The 17,359-nt window shown below is 34.9% G+C and overlaps 1 protein-coding gene across 3 annotated transcripts in view; it reads right to left on the reverse strand.

The window, feature by feature from the left end:
* Positions 1–7,550: 7,550 nt before the first annotated feature.
* The window catches only part of LNPK (lunapark, ER junction formation factor), an 86,347-nt gene continuing 76,538 nt past the window's right edge, over positions 7,551–17,359 (reverse strand). For all 3 annotated transcript variants that reach the window (XM_046019750.1, XM_046019748.1, XM_046019749.1), the window contains exon 13: positions 7,551–9,699. In XM_046019750.1, the coding sequence (XP_045875706.1) occupies positions 9,464–9,699 (236 nt within the window). In that variant the 3' untranslated portion in view covers positions 7,551–9,463. The remainder of the gene's footprint in view (positions 9,700–17,359) is intronic.

Here is a 17,359-nt window from a genome sequence, read left to right on the forward strand (position 1 = left end):
TTGTTTTCGCAATAATTTCTCTAAGGATGAAAACTAAAGGCCCCATTTCAATGTAGTAAAGGTAATTGCAGCATTTACTGCTCGTCATGTTGATGTATGACTATGTATCAAAGGTCATCCTTCTGTACTCATACATTATCAAATTTGAAAGCGCAGTATTTGATTCTGACCAGCCTTTAAACTGCCCACAATGTATGTGAAAAATAGATGGAGGCCTACCTTGAGTTTTTGTGTTTTTTTTTTAAATGAACCCATGTTTCGGAAGCAGAGGGGTCAAGAAGCCAGTGGCAAGGTTAGATGTCAGCACTATGAATCTCATACTGTCTTAGCTTATCAATGAGGTCTAGCACAATGATCACAAGCTAAAATTGCTGTACTAATGAAGACAAAGGTCTAAAAAATTAGATAGCACAGGCCCTCTGACAGAGGGCAGTACCTTGTGGACGATAATGCCGAAATAAGGACATAAATCACTCTTTAGAGACAATAAAACCTATAATGCACAAATTGTTTACATGTGTATTGGAGCACTGCTAAAAACGGTTAAGTGTCAACTGCCGTACCTCTTGTTACTCATCTGGAACACAGCAGCCCTGAATCCAGCTTCCTCATTAAGACAAGTCATCTGCTCCCTGCTTCTCCAACTCCAAATACATAAAGCTCCTGTCTCAACATGCAATTTAGTAGTTTCGTGCCGTCCTGTCCTGAAAGGAGTGCTGGACATTCACAGTTGCTTCAAACTATTGCTTACAGTTATTTGCTTGGAGGGTAGACTGCTTGTATCTGAATCTACTAAAACTTGCTGCTCTCTCCTTTGGTGGTTGGGGTGTGAGTGGAAGGGTGGGGAGAGGTGGAGAACAGCAGGAAAGAGAGTATGCCCAGTCTTCAGTAATGATTGTGGCTGTCTTTAAATAAATAAAATACTATTTAATTTCTACTATTTCATTTCATCAAGCCTGACTACAGGAGATTACCTATTGAAAAGAAGAAGAGGGAGACAAACCATAAATGACTCTTAATCTCACAAAACAAACTGGGGGTTGCTGGGGGGAGGTGGGATTGGGAGAGGGGGAGCGGGCTATGGACATTGGGGAGGGGAGGCGAACCATAAGAGACTATGGACTCTGAAAAACAACCTGAGGGTTTTGAAGGGTCAGGGGTGGGAGGTTGGGGGAACAGGTGGTGGGTAATGGGGAGGGCACGTTTTGCATGGAGCACTGGGTGTTGTGCAAAAAGAATGAATACTGTTACGCTGAAAAAATAAATAAAATGGAAAAAAAAAAAAAAAAAAAAAAAGAAGAACAATTACACAAACACATAAAAAAAATCCACGTCTTCAAAAACCAAAAGAAAAAAAAAATGTTCTGAAATGAATCCACAACATCTACCCAACATATGTTTCAAGCATATCAATTTTATTTCAGCCTGTACTCAGTTTATAAAATTCACAGCATCCTATTTGAAATATTCATGTATTATTTGGTTGCGTGAACACTCATAATCAAAAATTCAAGTTCATTCCAAAATTTGATTCCTTTTGGTTCCTAGGAAAAAAATATTTTTAAAGAAGCAAACCACCATAATTTAATAAAATGTGTTAACTCTTGACAGGTAATGCAAACCCCTTAGCATTCTTGCTGTAGACAAGGCACAAAATGCCCATTTCATTTTTAGAAAAAAGAAATAACTTAGCTGACTATAATTCATAAAATATGTATTCGTGCACATTTTAATTACATCTGCCATGTGCAGTATAAAATACCTTTTTTTTCCATTTTATTTATTTTTTCAGCGTAACAGTATTCATTCTTTTTTGCACAACACCCAGTGCTCCATGCAAAACGTACCCTCCCCATTACCCACCACCTTTTGATATTTTTTGAGGCAAGTACTCAGCTTTAAGGTCTGAATTCCAATGGCCTATATACTGAAAGAGGAAATATTCCTAAATTGTATTTCATGTGTGTGTGTATCCAGGCTCCACCAGATACAATCTGGTTAATCCAGATACAATCTACTTAATCCAGAAAATTCCCATGTTAACATCAGATAGGAATTTTCTGGATTAAGTAATGAAAATATACAGAAATGATATTTCTGTGAAATGAAAATATACAGAACTGATGAAGTAATAAAAATATACAGAAAAACAAAAATATTTAAAAATACCCCATTCTATGGGTGAGTAAAAATATGGGGTCAGAGGGTGTGGAATGCAGACATCATCAAGAATGGGAGTTTATATCAAACCAAATTATTTTATATACAATTTAGAAACCTTGCCCAAATAATAGATTCACGTGAGTGAGAGAAGAGTTTTCGCCTGAATCCCGCCTACTGCATCAGCCCTTAGATCATTCCAGCTCAGCTCATCCAGTTACTAAACATCTATGCTGGGCACTAAGAATACAAAAACAAATGAATCCTCCCCACTCTGTGTGCTCACCATATTTCCATATGCTCAAATCTTGAGCTAGTCCTTCTCACGTTCTAGCCATAATTCCTTTACTGATAGGCATTTCAGAGAGAAGTAGCACGGAGAAACCAGGGCTGACCAAGTCGGGTCTATCACTTATTTCTACGAACCCACTCTCTAAATATACATGTAGTAGACACCGTACCAGGTGTGAGTTTTGTTTTGTGTTGTTTTGTTGGAGGAGAGCAAGAGTGAGAACATTAAAATTGAGAAACCCAGCCAGTCTTAGTGCTCACGATCAACGAGGGAGGCAGAGAATTACAAGAGATCAAGGGACAAGCTACACATGATGTAAAATGGACAAGGAGAACAAAAAGCAAGTGACTGCTTGGGAAAGCTGAGGAAGAGGTCACTGAGAAGATGATAGATAAAGCTGGGTCTTAAAGAAACGAGATGTTACAAGAAAAGCACCACGTAAACTCGGCACAGAGCATGTCTCAAAAGCATCAAATACTCCTCTGGTCACAATGTGAGGGAGAGTAGCAGAAGAAAAAGGGGATCCTTACAAGCCCCCTAATGAGTCAGCCATATACAACTGAACCTTAGAATATTTTTCTTAACTTGTGTTTTTTCTCTTTATTTAAATTCAATTAACATACGGTGTATTATTAGTTTCAGAGGTAGAATTTAGTGAGTCATCAGTTGCATATAATAACCATTGCCCTTTACATGGTGCGCTCCTAATGCCCATCACCCACTTACCCCTTTCCCTCCCCCTCCTCCCTCCACCCCCAGCTTGTGTCTTAGAAAGCTCCTACAGCAAAATCGATGCTGGATTTAAAAAAAAAAAAAAAAAGACAAAGGAAGCAATTGGAGTTTGCCTAAATTGTGAGGATCAAATTATCTGGCCCTCTCCCTACTCAGTAATTCAAATTTGAGATTTACAAAACTGCTCACACTACAAAATCTGCACTAAGACTACAGCAGTGTTTTCCTTTCTGGGTGTGTGTGTGCGCACATAACTATTCAGCAGCTAATTTATTGTGTCTTCCACATGCCAGACTCTAGGAATACATTGATAAGTAAAAATAGATATGGCCCTGCCTTCAAGGAGTTCACAGTCTAGTGTAGGAGATAAATTATGAAAGAATTTCAAGGGGAGGGTGAGTAGAGAGTCTGACAAGCATTCAACTGAGAAGACAGCCCCTAAGCAATACTTGGCATTATCACAAAAATATGAGAAATCCAAAAGAGGATTAGTCTGTTCTTCCAGCTACCAAAAGAGGAGAGGGCTCACAGACAGCAAATAGGACAGGGACTTAAAGACCCTCGGTTCTGATTCCATTTTACAACATCCATAAACTAAGTGGTCTTGGGGAATTAATTCCCACTTGACAGGATTCCACCTCCTTACATATGTGAAAGTATCTAGAGCACAGTGGCTGACCAGGATCAGGTATTCAAACAATGTTCATTTAATTCCATACTTTTTTCACCTTTCAAAATCAGACAAAGATAAAAATATTTATTTTCACAAAAATGAATGATTTTCCCCGGTTTTCCTAAGTCAAATGCCAGGGATCTGGTAAAAGTCTTTGGCAGCTGAGTATTTGGCCTGTTTTCATATAATCCTGGAATAAGAACTTTAAAAAACTAATTTATGAAGGAGATTTTTGAGAACACTTTTTAATCTCCTCCAACTGCTTCCAACTTCTACCATTACTGCTGCCAAAGAAAAAGGAGGGTATAAATATTAGAAAAAAAAAAACCTACAGAAAAATGCATAAAGCAGAAAATCTAGGTTGTAAAAGACATCAAAGAATATAGAGCTATGTAAGTGGACAGTGTTTCCTCTGAAGTCCACAAGTAGTGTAAGTTAAGCCACATAACAGGACCTCTGGAGGAGAGAGAGAATGGAAAAGTAAACAGAATAAGGCAAACCAAAGGGTACTTGGGGGGACATTTACTGTCGAATAAATTTAACAATTTTTAAAAAGACATTTTTAAATAGTATTGAAGTAGAAAATACACACTTGTTTCTGAGAAGGAAAGAAATTAAATTGAGGCAAATTAATAGTTTATGGACCAATACATTTAATGAGGCTTCTATTCTGTATTTTTAAATTTTAAATTTTTATTCTTATGTCCATATTCTAATGACTGTGTTTTGCTTTTTTTCTTTTTTTTGGTCTAAATTCAGAGCCTGAATACATTTACTTATTAGCTAGGTGGAGTTAATATATTTAGGTCTTCAATAACTTGGAAACAAGTCAAATTACAAACGGTAATATTTAGCAGATCATCAATTCACAATCATCTTTATCTTGATTCATCTTTATGTAAGTACTTGAATTATTTATAATAGCTCTTTGGGAGTCCATAAACTATATCTAAGTCTCTTCTACAATTTTTTTCCAATGAATTGAGGTTATACCATGTAATAACTTACATTATTTTCTTCTGATTTTTTAAAACAGCTGTTCTCCATGATTGTTTCAAAATAGCTATTCATAATTGCGTCAATTATCCCCATTCTTTGCTTTGACTGATTTGCACGAAAAAAAAAATAAGAAAACATATCACATTTTTACAGTAACCAAACTCCAACACCAGTATGGATTGGCAGTGTAAAGTTGGTGGTTCAATATAAAGCATCTGCATTAAGAGCTGAGATCTGAGTTTTGGCTTGGTACGGATGCTAGCTATCCCTATGACCTGTGTAAGTCATTCAGCTTTTCTGACATGCAGCATACAATATAAAATTAGAGTATCTCTCCCATTCACCTTTTCTCTCTCACACACGCACACACACAAAGCTATAACTCTCCTGACTCAATCAGGTTCTCCATAACAATACTGTGTACCTAATGCATAAAGCAAGAAAGATCAATTTCAAGAATAAAAGGTATAGGTTAACAACAATTAGCAACATTTCCAGACTTGGGGGTTCTAACTGCTATTATTTGAGTGCAATCCGGCAACTATTTATTACAACCCCCGTGTCTTTGTGAGTGGGATGATATCCCAGGCAGAGGAAGTGCAAGCAGGGGGATTAGAAAAAACTTTGCATATACAAACCACGGAACACATTAAGATAGCTATGTTAAAAGTGGGGCGGGAATGGTGGCAATAGTTGTGTTCAGAAATGCCAGAGGTAACTAGAAGTAGAATTACACAGGCTCCATAGGCCCTACCAGTCAGTTTGGACCTCATCCCAAGAACAATGAGGAATCATTGAAGGGTTTAAGAAATGCTGTAGCAGGATTCCTTTCCCAATTTTTAGAACTGGGAAAGGCTCACACTATAGTGCACAAAATAGATAGCAAGTGAGCAAGATTGGAGACAGAAACCAGTGGAGAGACAGTGTGGAGATACTGGATGCCTCAATGAGAAGGAAGTAGGTCAGTAATTAAAAGCAAGACTTCTAAAGTTATTTGTCTGCATTCAAATCACAGAATTTCCACTGACCAAACTGCTTATTCTCTCTACAGCTCGGTTTTCTCCTCTATAATCCAGAAATAAAAATCCTCATAGAGTTACGCCAAAGAGCAAATAAGGCACATGTGACAGTTAGCATGTTGCCTGGCACAGAGTAAGAATGCAAACGTTTATTATCATTATTAATGTTAATGGGATGGAGAAATGAAAAAATAACTGGAAGATGTTTTGGAGACAGAAATTGACAGTGAAGATGTAGGAAAAAGGGGAAAGGGGATGAGGGGTCAGTTCAAATACATCATATTGTTTTTTAAGTTTTGAAGGTCTGAAGGAGAAAATAGTGTTCATTTTTTAATATACTGATACATATATTTAGAAAGACATTTAGAAGGCAGGGGATTGTATCTGTCTGAAGTAAAGCAAACAGATCAAGACTGGAGATTTGAGAATCAGAGGGACGGGTGTTAATTAAATCCATGGGGTTGATGAGATCCTCCAGAGAGAGAATAAGCAAATGAAGAAATGCTGGCACTAGGAAGAAACTATGGAACACTAGTATTTAATGGATGGGTAGGGGAAGAGAAGCCTGCAAAGGACACTTGAGAGGCAGGTGCCAGAGTGTGAGAGCTCCAAAGCCAAAAGAAAAAGTGTTTCGAACCAAAGGGAGTGCTCAATAGTGTCAATACTTCCAACCAGTGAGATAAGCTAAGAACTAAGAGTTTTCACTGGATTTAGCAACTAAATTATTCATTTACATGCGTCAAGCTAGACCTGTAGATACAGCTAACAAGACAAAAAGAGCCTTGCACACACACTGTGTGTTGTGAAGATAGACAGTAAACTAGTAAACAAATAAAATACTAATATTGCGACAAGGACCATTAGTAGAGATAAAGTGACATGACAGAGAGTACTAGGCAGAGGCCAGCTTTAGATAGGGAATTCAAGAGCATCCCTCTCTGAGCAGAAAACTTTTAAGTGTAGACGTAGTGAAGGACTGGGTTTAGCATGGTCACAGAACTGGGAGAGGCCTGGAAGGTACAGCATCGCACTGGAGGAGGGATGGAGACGAAGAAGCCAGACTGTGTTTGTAAATCACGCTCAGAACACTGTGAGAAGAGTTTGAAAATATCTGTGGAGCATTTCTAAGTAGGGAAGTCAAGATCACTCTAGCTAATAGCACTTAGCAGTTTATTTTTCCTTATTTACACTAGTCCTAATAATCAGAAATAGAACATTTAACCATTCTTCAAAACCACTATTTATTACAATATCAGAATAACCTTTTCTATTTTAAAGGGTGCTATACAATTACAGCCTATTACCTGTTGCAGTGATCTCACTAATCCTTTTAACCTGCTTCCATTATCCTTTCAAAGATGTTTCTCATAATATTTGCTTGATTCTGTCGTTCAATTATATTTCTCTGAAGTACCCCTCATTTTCAAGCAATGTACACCAGAATTTGAGTGTTCTAAAACAAGAAGACTCGGGGCACGTGGGTGGCTCATCCTGCTAAGCATCCGAATCTAGATTTTGACTCAGATCATGATCTCAGGGTGGTGAGATTGAGCCTCACATCAGGCTCCGCACTCATCAGGGAATCTGCTTGAGATCCTCTCTCTTCCTCTGCCCTTCTACCCACTCCAAAAATAAATACATAAATACATAAATAAAAAAACAAGACGACTCAGCATGATGTCACTAAAATGTTTATAGGTCAATAATGTACAAAACCTGAGATCCACCTTCCCCCAAAAAGATTATAGTCAGAGATTATATTCCATAATCTCAGGTTCCTATTTCTGTCATCTATGTATTTATTTATATACATGTATATGAGAGAGAAAAGTTGATGCAGAAAACTGGCTTGATTCTGAGCAGCTAAATTATATGTCCATATTATTTTTTCATTTCCTTATTTACAAAAGGAAGAATTTATAGCCCTTCCATATTTCACAAGGATATCAATATAAAATGTTGTCATTTACTTAATTATTAATTATCAGGCAGTGAGCTAGGCATATTATATAAATTATTTTTAATCATCCATATACCCCCAAAAGTAGGTATTATACCTCCCAGTTGAAAAACAGTTGAAAAAAACAGTCTCAAAGAGGTTGGGTGACTTGCCCAAGACTGCAGAGCTAGAATTTAAACTCAGTTCTGTGATTCAAAAACTCTGATCCCTATACCATAATGCCTCAGACTATTAACAGATTGGACTCATTAAAATACCTATCAGATATAAGATATTAAATCATAAAGATGAGCTTTTAAATAATAAATGTTATTTTATTAAATGTTTAATAAACTGTATTTAGTTTATTAAACTTGGAAATATTTGCCATATATACCATTCATATATATATTTATATATATAACTACCTACCTCGATTTCTATTTTCTTAATAATGGAGAAGAAAGACAAAAGGAAGATAAAAAATGATAACCACACTGTATTTAAGGTCCTAGAATTACCATTCCGGGTGACATTTTTCCCCAGTTAATAATACATAGATTAAATCCAATGAACTATTAGTAACTAATTGCTTATTCTCAATACTTATTTATTTCTCAAAATTAGAAATTAAAAATGGCTTCAGGTTTTCCTGAATCAGAAAACCCTAATCTCTGATTAGAACCTCTAAATGCCCCTATTTCTCTGAATTGAAAAGCAATTAGTCTGAACTGAAGCATCATAATTTACTCTCAGGAGAGTCCATAGATTAATTATATTGTGAGTTCCTCCTACTAAGATTTTTTTAGGTAGCCAAGTCATCCACCAAGACACTGTCTGAAGAAGTCTAGATATTTAACAAAAAGAAACTGCTGCCAGATCATCTTTATTTTCCTTAACAAAATACACAGAAGAGCACAAAATTCACTTATATATCACCATTATTTTACAAGTATAAATAATGCTCAGAATTCAAGTACAGTCAAGTGCAGAGATATTTCCCATATGTTAATATGTAAACATAAGCTAATTATATACATCATGTGCCTTTGGCCCAGCTGCAAAATAAGAAACATCAAAAAAGAAACACTGCACTTGACTGTTCAATTGCATTCTTACTGAGAATTCGTACCAATGCCTATATAGATACAGTTATAACTTTCCTACCACTTAATGTAAATGCCTAAGTAGACATCACCCCTGCAAATCTCAAGAATTAAAATTCCATCCATTTTTGATGAATGATTAAAAATCTTAATTGAGTTTCATTCCTTAAAATAAACACCATGAGAACTTATTCATAACCAAAGTTCTTCCTATGTCAAAATGGTATTATTTATAGGTCACACACAGAGAAAACAAGAATGCTATTTTGTTTACTTTTAGAATGGAAGAAAACATCTAATACCTGGCTAAACAGTGTGGGTCTTTATACATTCCAAAGGTTCTTACTTTACTGATAACACTTGCCTTTAATTTAACACCCAGGAGCGACAACTTTGACATATTGAAATAGCCAAGCAATCTAAATTCAAATGATATCAAGCATATATCCTTACGAGGGAAAAAAAAGAAAGCACCACCTAGAAAGCAATAACTGACATCAACAAGACTATAAATATCCAGTTGAAGGCACGTGGAAGCATTTACTACATGGCCATCAAAGATTCTCCACTGAGTTCAGGATTAGGAGTAGAATCAGCTCTAGGGACTGCTGATTTGGCTTCATCCATTGAGGTGTCCTCATTTTCAGCCTCTTGTTTCTCCTCTGGTTCCTCTGTGCCAGATACTTTTTCAGTCCCTTGGTCTGTCTCCTCTGTATCTGATATTTTCTCATCTGTCTGCTCTGTACTGTTATCAAGAACATCTTGTTCTTCTACAGATTCTGAAAAGATAAAGAGTCAAGACTTTAGGATTTCCAAAGTTAAAATGCTAACTAAGATAAAAGATAAGCACACACACATGGACAAAGAAACAGGAGAATGGTCTAACATTATCCTTAAAATCTTTTAAAATACGCACTTAACTCCCTATTACATACAAGAATTGGTATGAATGAAGGAAAAAACAATTTAGAGAAAACAAACCTATAAACATACTTTTATCTAAAACCGTATATTTCCCTAAAATTTGGGAAAATTTTCACAGAATTTAGGAACCTTCCTAAAGATGCATTTAAAAGTTAAATGTCCAAATATATCAAATGAAGTCCCAACAGATTTATAAGACAACAGCCCAGTAAAACAAAGCCAATGTATTAAGGCGTTGTCTCCCTTGCACACAGACAACTCTGTAAACAGTAAATGTATACGCCTGTGTGTGTGCGTGTGCGTGTGCAGGCAGTGCCATCTCCCACACTGATTTACCTCTCTATTATCCAAAGACTGGGATGGTCTGAATCCACCTTTTCCAAAGGCATGACAAGTCTCCCCCCATCCCTCTACAACACAAATTCTCAGGATTTAAATCTCTGGGTCACAATATGCTACATACCTACAATACAAGGAAGAGAAAGGGAAGGGTCTTTTGCCTACCTCCATAGCGGAAGCTAAGTGAGGATCTTGATTCCTATCTAAAAATTTACTCCCTTTAGATTCGCCTTTGAGTTTCATTAAATTCAAATCCCTTAATAATAATAATCTTATTCAGTAAAGTCCCTTCAGTTTTTTAAAGTTTGAAGAATAAAATGAGGGAAGGAATGTCAGAAGCACGAAGATTTGGGCCTCCCAATTTCCAAGTCAAAAATAAAAATCTAGCTTTTGTTTTTATAATAAATAGTAACAAACATCCTTGCTAGGAGAAATATGGTTAAACCACATCAGCCAAACAAATAAGCAATTTTTACTACACTCCTAGAAGATCCCTTATGATATACTACAAATGTTATTACTTCAAAAAATCTGGAGGAAAAGCCAAGCTACACTAGTAAAAAGTTCAAGTTGAGTTCATTTACAGTACAGGTCAGAGTCTTGCTAAACAAAAACAGATTTGCAAAGAAATTATGTGCTATATGCACACACAGAAGTGGACATCTTACAAATTCATGGTTTTACCATTATCAGTTTAAATAGATACAAATTATCTAAATCTCACACACTCATGCCAAGCCTTTAAAAATACTAAAAAATCGGGGCACCTGGGTGGCTCAGTGGGTTAAAGCCTCTGCCTTTGGCTCAGGTCATGATCCCAGGGTCCTGGGATCGAACCCCACATCGGGCTCTCTGCTTGGCGGGGAGCCTGCTTCCTCCTCTTTCTCTCTCTCTGACTGCCTCTCTGCCTACTTGTGATCCCTATCTGTCAAATAAATAAATAAAACCTTTAAAAAAAAAAGTGTAAAAAAAAGACAATTGGAGAGCGAAGTAGCTCTTTAAAAATTTTTTTTAAAAATACTAAAAAATCATTATTACTTTAAACAGACATCTTAGACGCTAGTTTACAGAATTAATTACAACCTCCTTCCGTCTTTCATATATAAAACGAAAGGCCAAAATTCCAGGTAGGGACATCTAATTTAGTGAGGTCTTAATGTATGAAAATTCATATGATCACAAAAAAGTAGTGAGGAATGTTCACAAATCCTACTTGTGTCAAATGTCACAAAAATGCTATTTTTAAGTTGAACTGAAAATGGCATTGCAGTACCACTTGGAATCTTATAAAAATCAAGGTAGAAAAGCAGTAGGTCATTTGAGTTTTGTTATTTGAATGTTCCAGTGCACAAAGGAAAAGCAGAAAGTACAAATGAAATTCTCTGGACATATACGGATCATTTCTGCCACAAGGGCAAGCAAATTTCTTCAGTGGAAAGCTTCAGGAGTTGCCAACCATTTGTAATTCTACCCTCCCAGAATTTATGCAGGGTAGAATGGTAAGAGTCACAGTTTTCCACAACTCTCTGGCCATTGAGCAATACTTACTTGCCCAGAACTTTACAATTTGTTATATTTTAGAAAGCCTTCTGAGACAAACCAATAAAGCCATACGAAATGAAAAGAAAAAAGCTCAGAATCTGGGACTCAACTCACCAATAAATGTGTTTAGGTGAATAGAGACTCAGATAATTAGCTATATTCTGTCTGACCAAATGCCTCAGTACTGAACAGGAGAAGTACTCAAGTTCATAGATTAGTAAAACTCTGTGATGTAACTATTTTCAGAAACAGATGTATCATTGGTCAAATCCAATTAAATTAAAAAACTCTGGTTTCTTTTTTTTTTTACATTTTTTATTTATTTCTTTTTTTTTATATTCATATAATGTATTTTTATCCCCAGGTTTCTTGAGGCAGATAATACAAAAAGAAGTACTATAACACTTAAATTTTTAAATGTATAAAGATGAATTCTAAGAAATACTATGGGCTATCATAATTAGAAAATGACACACACAAAGCTTGCTTGTCAATAATTTATTGTATGTCAAAGAACATACACAAGACTAAAAACTGGTGAAATGATGCATAGGGCTTGAAAATAATGAAAAAGCCTATTAATGACTACTTTTCTACCCCCAGGTTAATTTGCAGAAAAGTCATTTTAAAAACAGTAATACTACAGAAAAACTGGTATGTGTTATGATGCCTATGAAGCAGACATCAGTCTAAAGGACACAGATATTCGATTTTTTTTCCCATTTTATTTATTTTTTTCAGCGTAACAGTATTCATTGTTTTTGCACCAGATATTCGATTTTTGGATGTCAGTTCCATTTTGTTCAAGTCATCCAAATAAGATTTAAGTGAATTAGGTGTGCAAGATTAACAGAGAATTACATGTTTAAGAACTAAACTACAGAGCTTTATAATAAGATTATTAAATGTATTCCAATAGTATTTACTTGTTTTCTATGGGAGAATATCATTTGCCTATTATAAAAACAGCTAATTTTTTCTGTGAAGTTATAGTTTAAAATAGCTTGACGGTATAAGATAACGTAACAGAAGATGTCAATATTTGGGCATAAAATAGTAAGAAAGAAACCAGCACTTGTGTTCGCACTAATTAAAGGGGCCTCTTCTCCCCCATGCAACATCAGTTTAAGACTAAAATTAAAACAAAGTTACCCGAATGACGTAATACCATCAGTAAGAAAATTTTTAAAATCAACTTTGGCATCCATCATGTCAAGAAAACAATATATCACAATGTTAAAAAACAAAAATGACCTATGGAATTTGTTCCTTTCCCCACCGCTGCCCCCTTCCCCTCTCCCCAATGTTCTAGAGAGAGAAAGCTTTTTGTACCAAATTGTTAACAACTGACTTACAGTTGTTTGGAACTGAAACTCATAAAACTGAGTATTAACTGTATAATGAATACCACTGCCTCATCTATAAACCACACACATGCAAAAACATGTATGAACATCACATTACCTTTTGGTTTTTATTCTATCTCTTAAAAAAATAATTTTCTAAGAAAATTCAAGAACGGTCTAGCAAAACAAATTCATATATTTCCTTTAAAAATAAATAATTTCCAAGGGGGAAAAAAACTATTCTATTTAGTTTATGCCTTTGAAAATCCTTCATATTTTGGTGAATTCATTTAGATTCTTACTTTTTATTCCTTTTTACAACAACATAAATTTGTCTTGCTTATGCATCAAACTTTTGCCTTGCTAAGACATCGGTACCCACTATATGTGTAGATTATAAAACTTACTCAAAGGAAAATTTGTTCAATTAAAATTGACAGTCTGTCTTTGAACTCACAGGTCTCAAGCAAAGCAGTTTTTATGTGACTTTCTGGCTTAAGGAAAATGGCCAACTTACATTAAGGAACAAAGACATGAATCTCATCTCAAAACTTAACCCAATATGGCTCAATAAATAAAATTAATTAAATAAAAACCACCTATGAGAGAATAACTCATTCTAAGCACACAGAATACTGTTTAAGAGTGATACTGTTATTTACCACTGGAGAACAAATGCATTAGATAAGAAAGAAATGTCATTATCAGGCCATAATGTAAAACTATTAGGTGAAGGTGCTTCAGCAAAGAGAATCAAAAGACCAAAATCTCTAGGTCTAAAACAAACAAGCAAAAAGATACTATAGGTATGTTTGTATCCTGACGAAGCTATACATAATTAAATATCAATAAAAGTGTAAGCTTTTTGGATCTGGTAAATACATAATTCAACAAAATTTACATTATCAAATAGTTCAATTTCCTAGAGCATCATAACAAACAATAGTAAAAACAGTACTTTCTCTTTTTCAATATAACCTAACAGTAATGATACATTGCTTAAAAGAAAGAAAAAAGCAGAAATCAGATTACCAAAATAAACTTCACCTTATATAATTTTTCCTTGCTATTTTTGGAATTTTTTATTTTTTCATTTTTATTTAAATTTAATTAGCCAGCATATAGTACATCATGAGTTTCATCATTAGTTCAATAACTCACCAGTTGCATATAATACCCAGTGCTCATAACAGTACATGCCCTCCTTAATGCCTATCACTTAATTACCACATATTTTTTATAGTATTGATTAAATGTCATAGGTTTTATTATTAGAAAATTATTTCCAATTGAATAAAAGCTATCCTTTATTAAAATAATTATATAAGATCTAGACAAATACAACTGAATAATTAAAACAATACTAACATTTTTCAAACATGGTAGCCTAAAATTACTCTACACGTATGCTAACAATGTAGAAACCTCCTATTCTAAGTATTTATCATAGTTAACAAAAAAGAATGCTACATATCAATTATTTTGGAAAGCATATTTTAGGAAAGCAAAACTGATAAAGCACTTTATTGTGGCTTAGCAGAGATTTAATACTCAGCCATAAAAAATCCAAATAACTTAAAAGTAGTTCATTACTTTGGCATACCGTATCTAGTATGCTCTTACATAAAAAGAGAATCCATAATCCTAATTTCTTGTGTTTCTTTTTTTTTTTTTGGATCTTATTTATTTATTTGACAGAGAGAGAGAGAGCACAAGTAGGCAGAGAGACAGGCAGAGGGAGAGGGAGAAGCAGGCTCTCTGCTGAGCAGGGAGCCGGATGTGGGGAGTCAATCCCAGGACCCTGGGATCATGAGGAGCTGAAGGCGGATGCTTAACTGATTAAACCACCCAAGTGTCCCTTGTGTTTCTAGAAGAAAATTACAGGAATCCAAATGAGTAATTAACGGGAGAAATTTCTTCTAGGTCTCCCTCTTTGATGAAAACTCCAATATTTCTTAAGTTGTTCTAAAGAGTGATCCAAAAGCCTTGTGTCTCATCCTAAATGCAAAATCTTCCACTAGCAGAATCAAGACAAAACTCAAAGTCTTGCATCATAGTTTTTTAAAAAGGTTGCTTCTAATGATCCAGATTATTCATATAAGCAGTTACAGAATATCTGTTGAAAATTCAGATGGAAGAGAGCTATCTTTTTGGTTTCCTCTGTGACTTCAATAACCTAATATCTACAGTTTCTGCCACTATCAAGGAGCTATTTCACTACTTTAAAAAATATAAAAATTGGGTGCCTTGGTGGCTCAGTCAGCTAAGTATCTGCCTTCAGCCCAGATCATGATCACAGGATCCTGGGATCCAGTCCCACATCGGGCTCCCTGCTCAGCAGGGATCTGCTTCTCCCTCTGTCCCACCCCCTGCTTGTGTTTGCTTTCTCTCTCTCTCTTGCAAAAATAAATAAAATCTTTAATTTTATTATATAAATTTATATTTATTTTTTATTTTTTATTTTATAAATTTATTTTATTTTTATTTTATAAATCATATAAATTTTTATATTAAATATATAATATATATTAATAATGTATTATATATAAAATATGTAATTGATAACAATACATATATAAAACTTCCCGGCATTTATATATTTATATATTTTATTATTTATTATTCATGGAAAATACATTTATTATATATTATGTAATATATATATAAAAAATACATAAATGCCAGGAAGTTTTTTTTAGAACTCAAGTTTTCACATCACGAACGCAGAAATCAGAAATCTAAGACCTTGCTTACACTGGCTGTCAGTACAGAGAGATGACTGAGATGATATGGTCTTACTTAATAGTTCAATATAATAATCATAAAGCTATGCCACCAGCGTTCAGAACAAATGCAGCTTCATCTTTCACGAGAATACTTGCTAATTACTTGGAAATGGTAACTATATAATATAATATAATATAATATAATATAATATAATATAATGGTAACTCATAGTGGTGAGACAGTAGTCTTGGAGGAAAGTTTCAATCTTCTGGAAGCGAAAGAAGTAAAAGGTTCTCAGCCTTTTTGATGAATCCAAGGAGAACTATGAAAAAGTTACTACTCCAAAGACTATTTTAGCCAAATGGAATTGTTTCTTCAGTTCCTAGCCCTACAGAGTTGTTAGACCCTGCCTCTGATTTTGTCTTCATCTATTAATATTACCTTATTAGGGCTGAGATTGAGCCAGTTAGACTTCGTTCTGGAGATTTCATATAGAAAATGAGACATCGGGGGTATTGTTCCTCCTAGATTTGATGAGAAGGAAAGGTATAGCTAGGTGCTGTTTGCTAACTATCCATCTCAATCTTAGCAGAAGATACTAAAGCATGGGACTCTTTACCAAGATTGTTACTTTGTTGGCTGTTTTCTTTGCTTCCTTCCTTCCTTCCTTCCTCCCTCCCTCCCTCCCTGTTTTCTTTTCTTCTCTTTTCTTTTCCTTTTTCTTTTTCCATCCCCTTTCCTTTCCTTTCTTCCTTCCTTCTTATTAGCTTTCAAATATTCACTTTAGCTTTTAATAAGCAAGGTTACTCATGGAAAGGACTTCAGTTTTTCCTCTAGGAATCTTCACTATGAAATTCTTTAGTTTTCTGTCCCAAGAGGCAGCAATAGCAAGGCAGGTGATTTGCATGTGACAGCATGCAGCTCAGAGCATGACTTAAGCAGAAGAAAAATTGTGATTATGTTTGGAGTTGATGTTGCAGACTTGGAGAAGGTAAAGGTATTGATTCCATGTTGAAAGTACAAGGGCTTTTTGTCATGACTATCTGTGTTCAAATTCATTTTGATATATGCTAGTAAGCCAAAAGCCAAGCCCAAATCAACACACATATTTAAGGTTCACTCTTCAAGTTAAAAAAAAAAGAAAAAAGGTTCTCAAATTTTCATACTAAACTTCTCATATCTGAAAATTCACTGTCTCATGTCATTCTCAGTTAAAGCAATTTTTTCACTACTCAGCACTTGTATAAAGAACTCAAATATATGTAAATGAGAATTCCTAGAAATTAAACGAATGAATACTGACTGCTAAATAAACTATGTGAACTAAACTTCTAATATGGATTTTTTTCTTTATCAGGCATAGCACCAAAATATCATGGCCTGAGCCATAATTTTAGCATCTTCATCATTCAGAGCTGCTCAACAAACATCTCCCCACCTAAGATTAACAGAAATAGTTGGCAATTAAGTCAGATCTTCCATCTCTTCCCCATTTTTTCATGACACTTCCTCAAGAAGTCATAAAACAGAATTACAAGACGAGTTCTAAAAACCAATGAAT

This window comes from Meles meles, chromosome 9 (genome assembly GCF_922984935.1).
Source record: "Meles meles chromosome 9, mMelMel3.1 paternal haplotype, whole genome shotgun sequence".
Lineage (NCBI taxonomy): Eukaryota > Metazoa > Chordata > Mammalia > Carnivora > Mustelidae > Meles > Meles meles.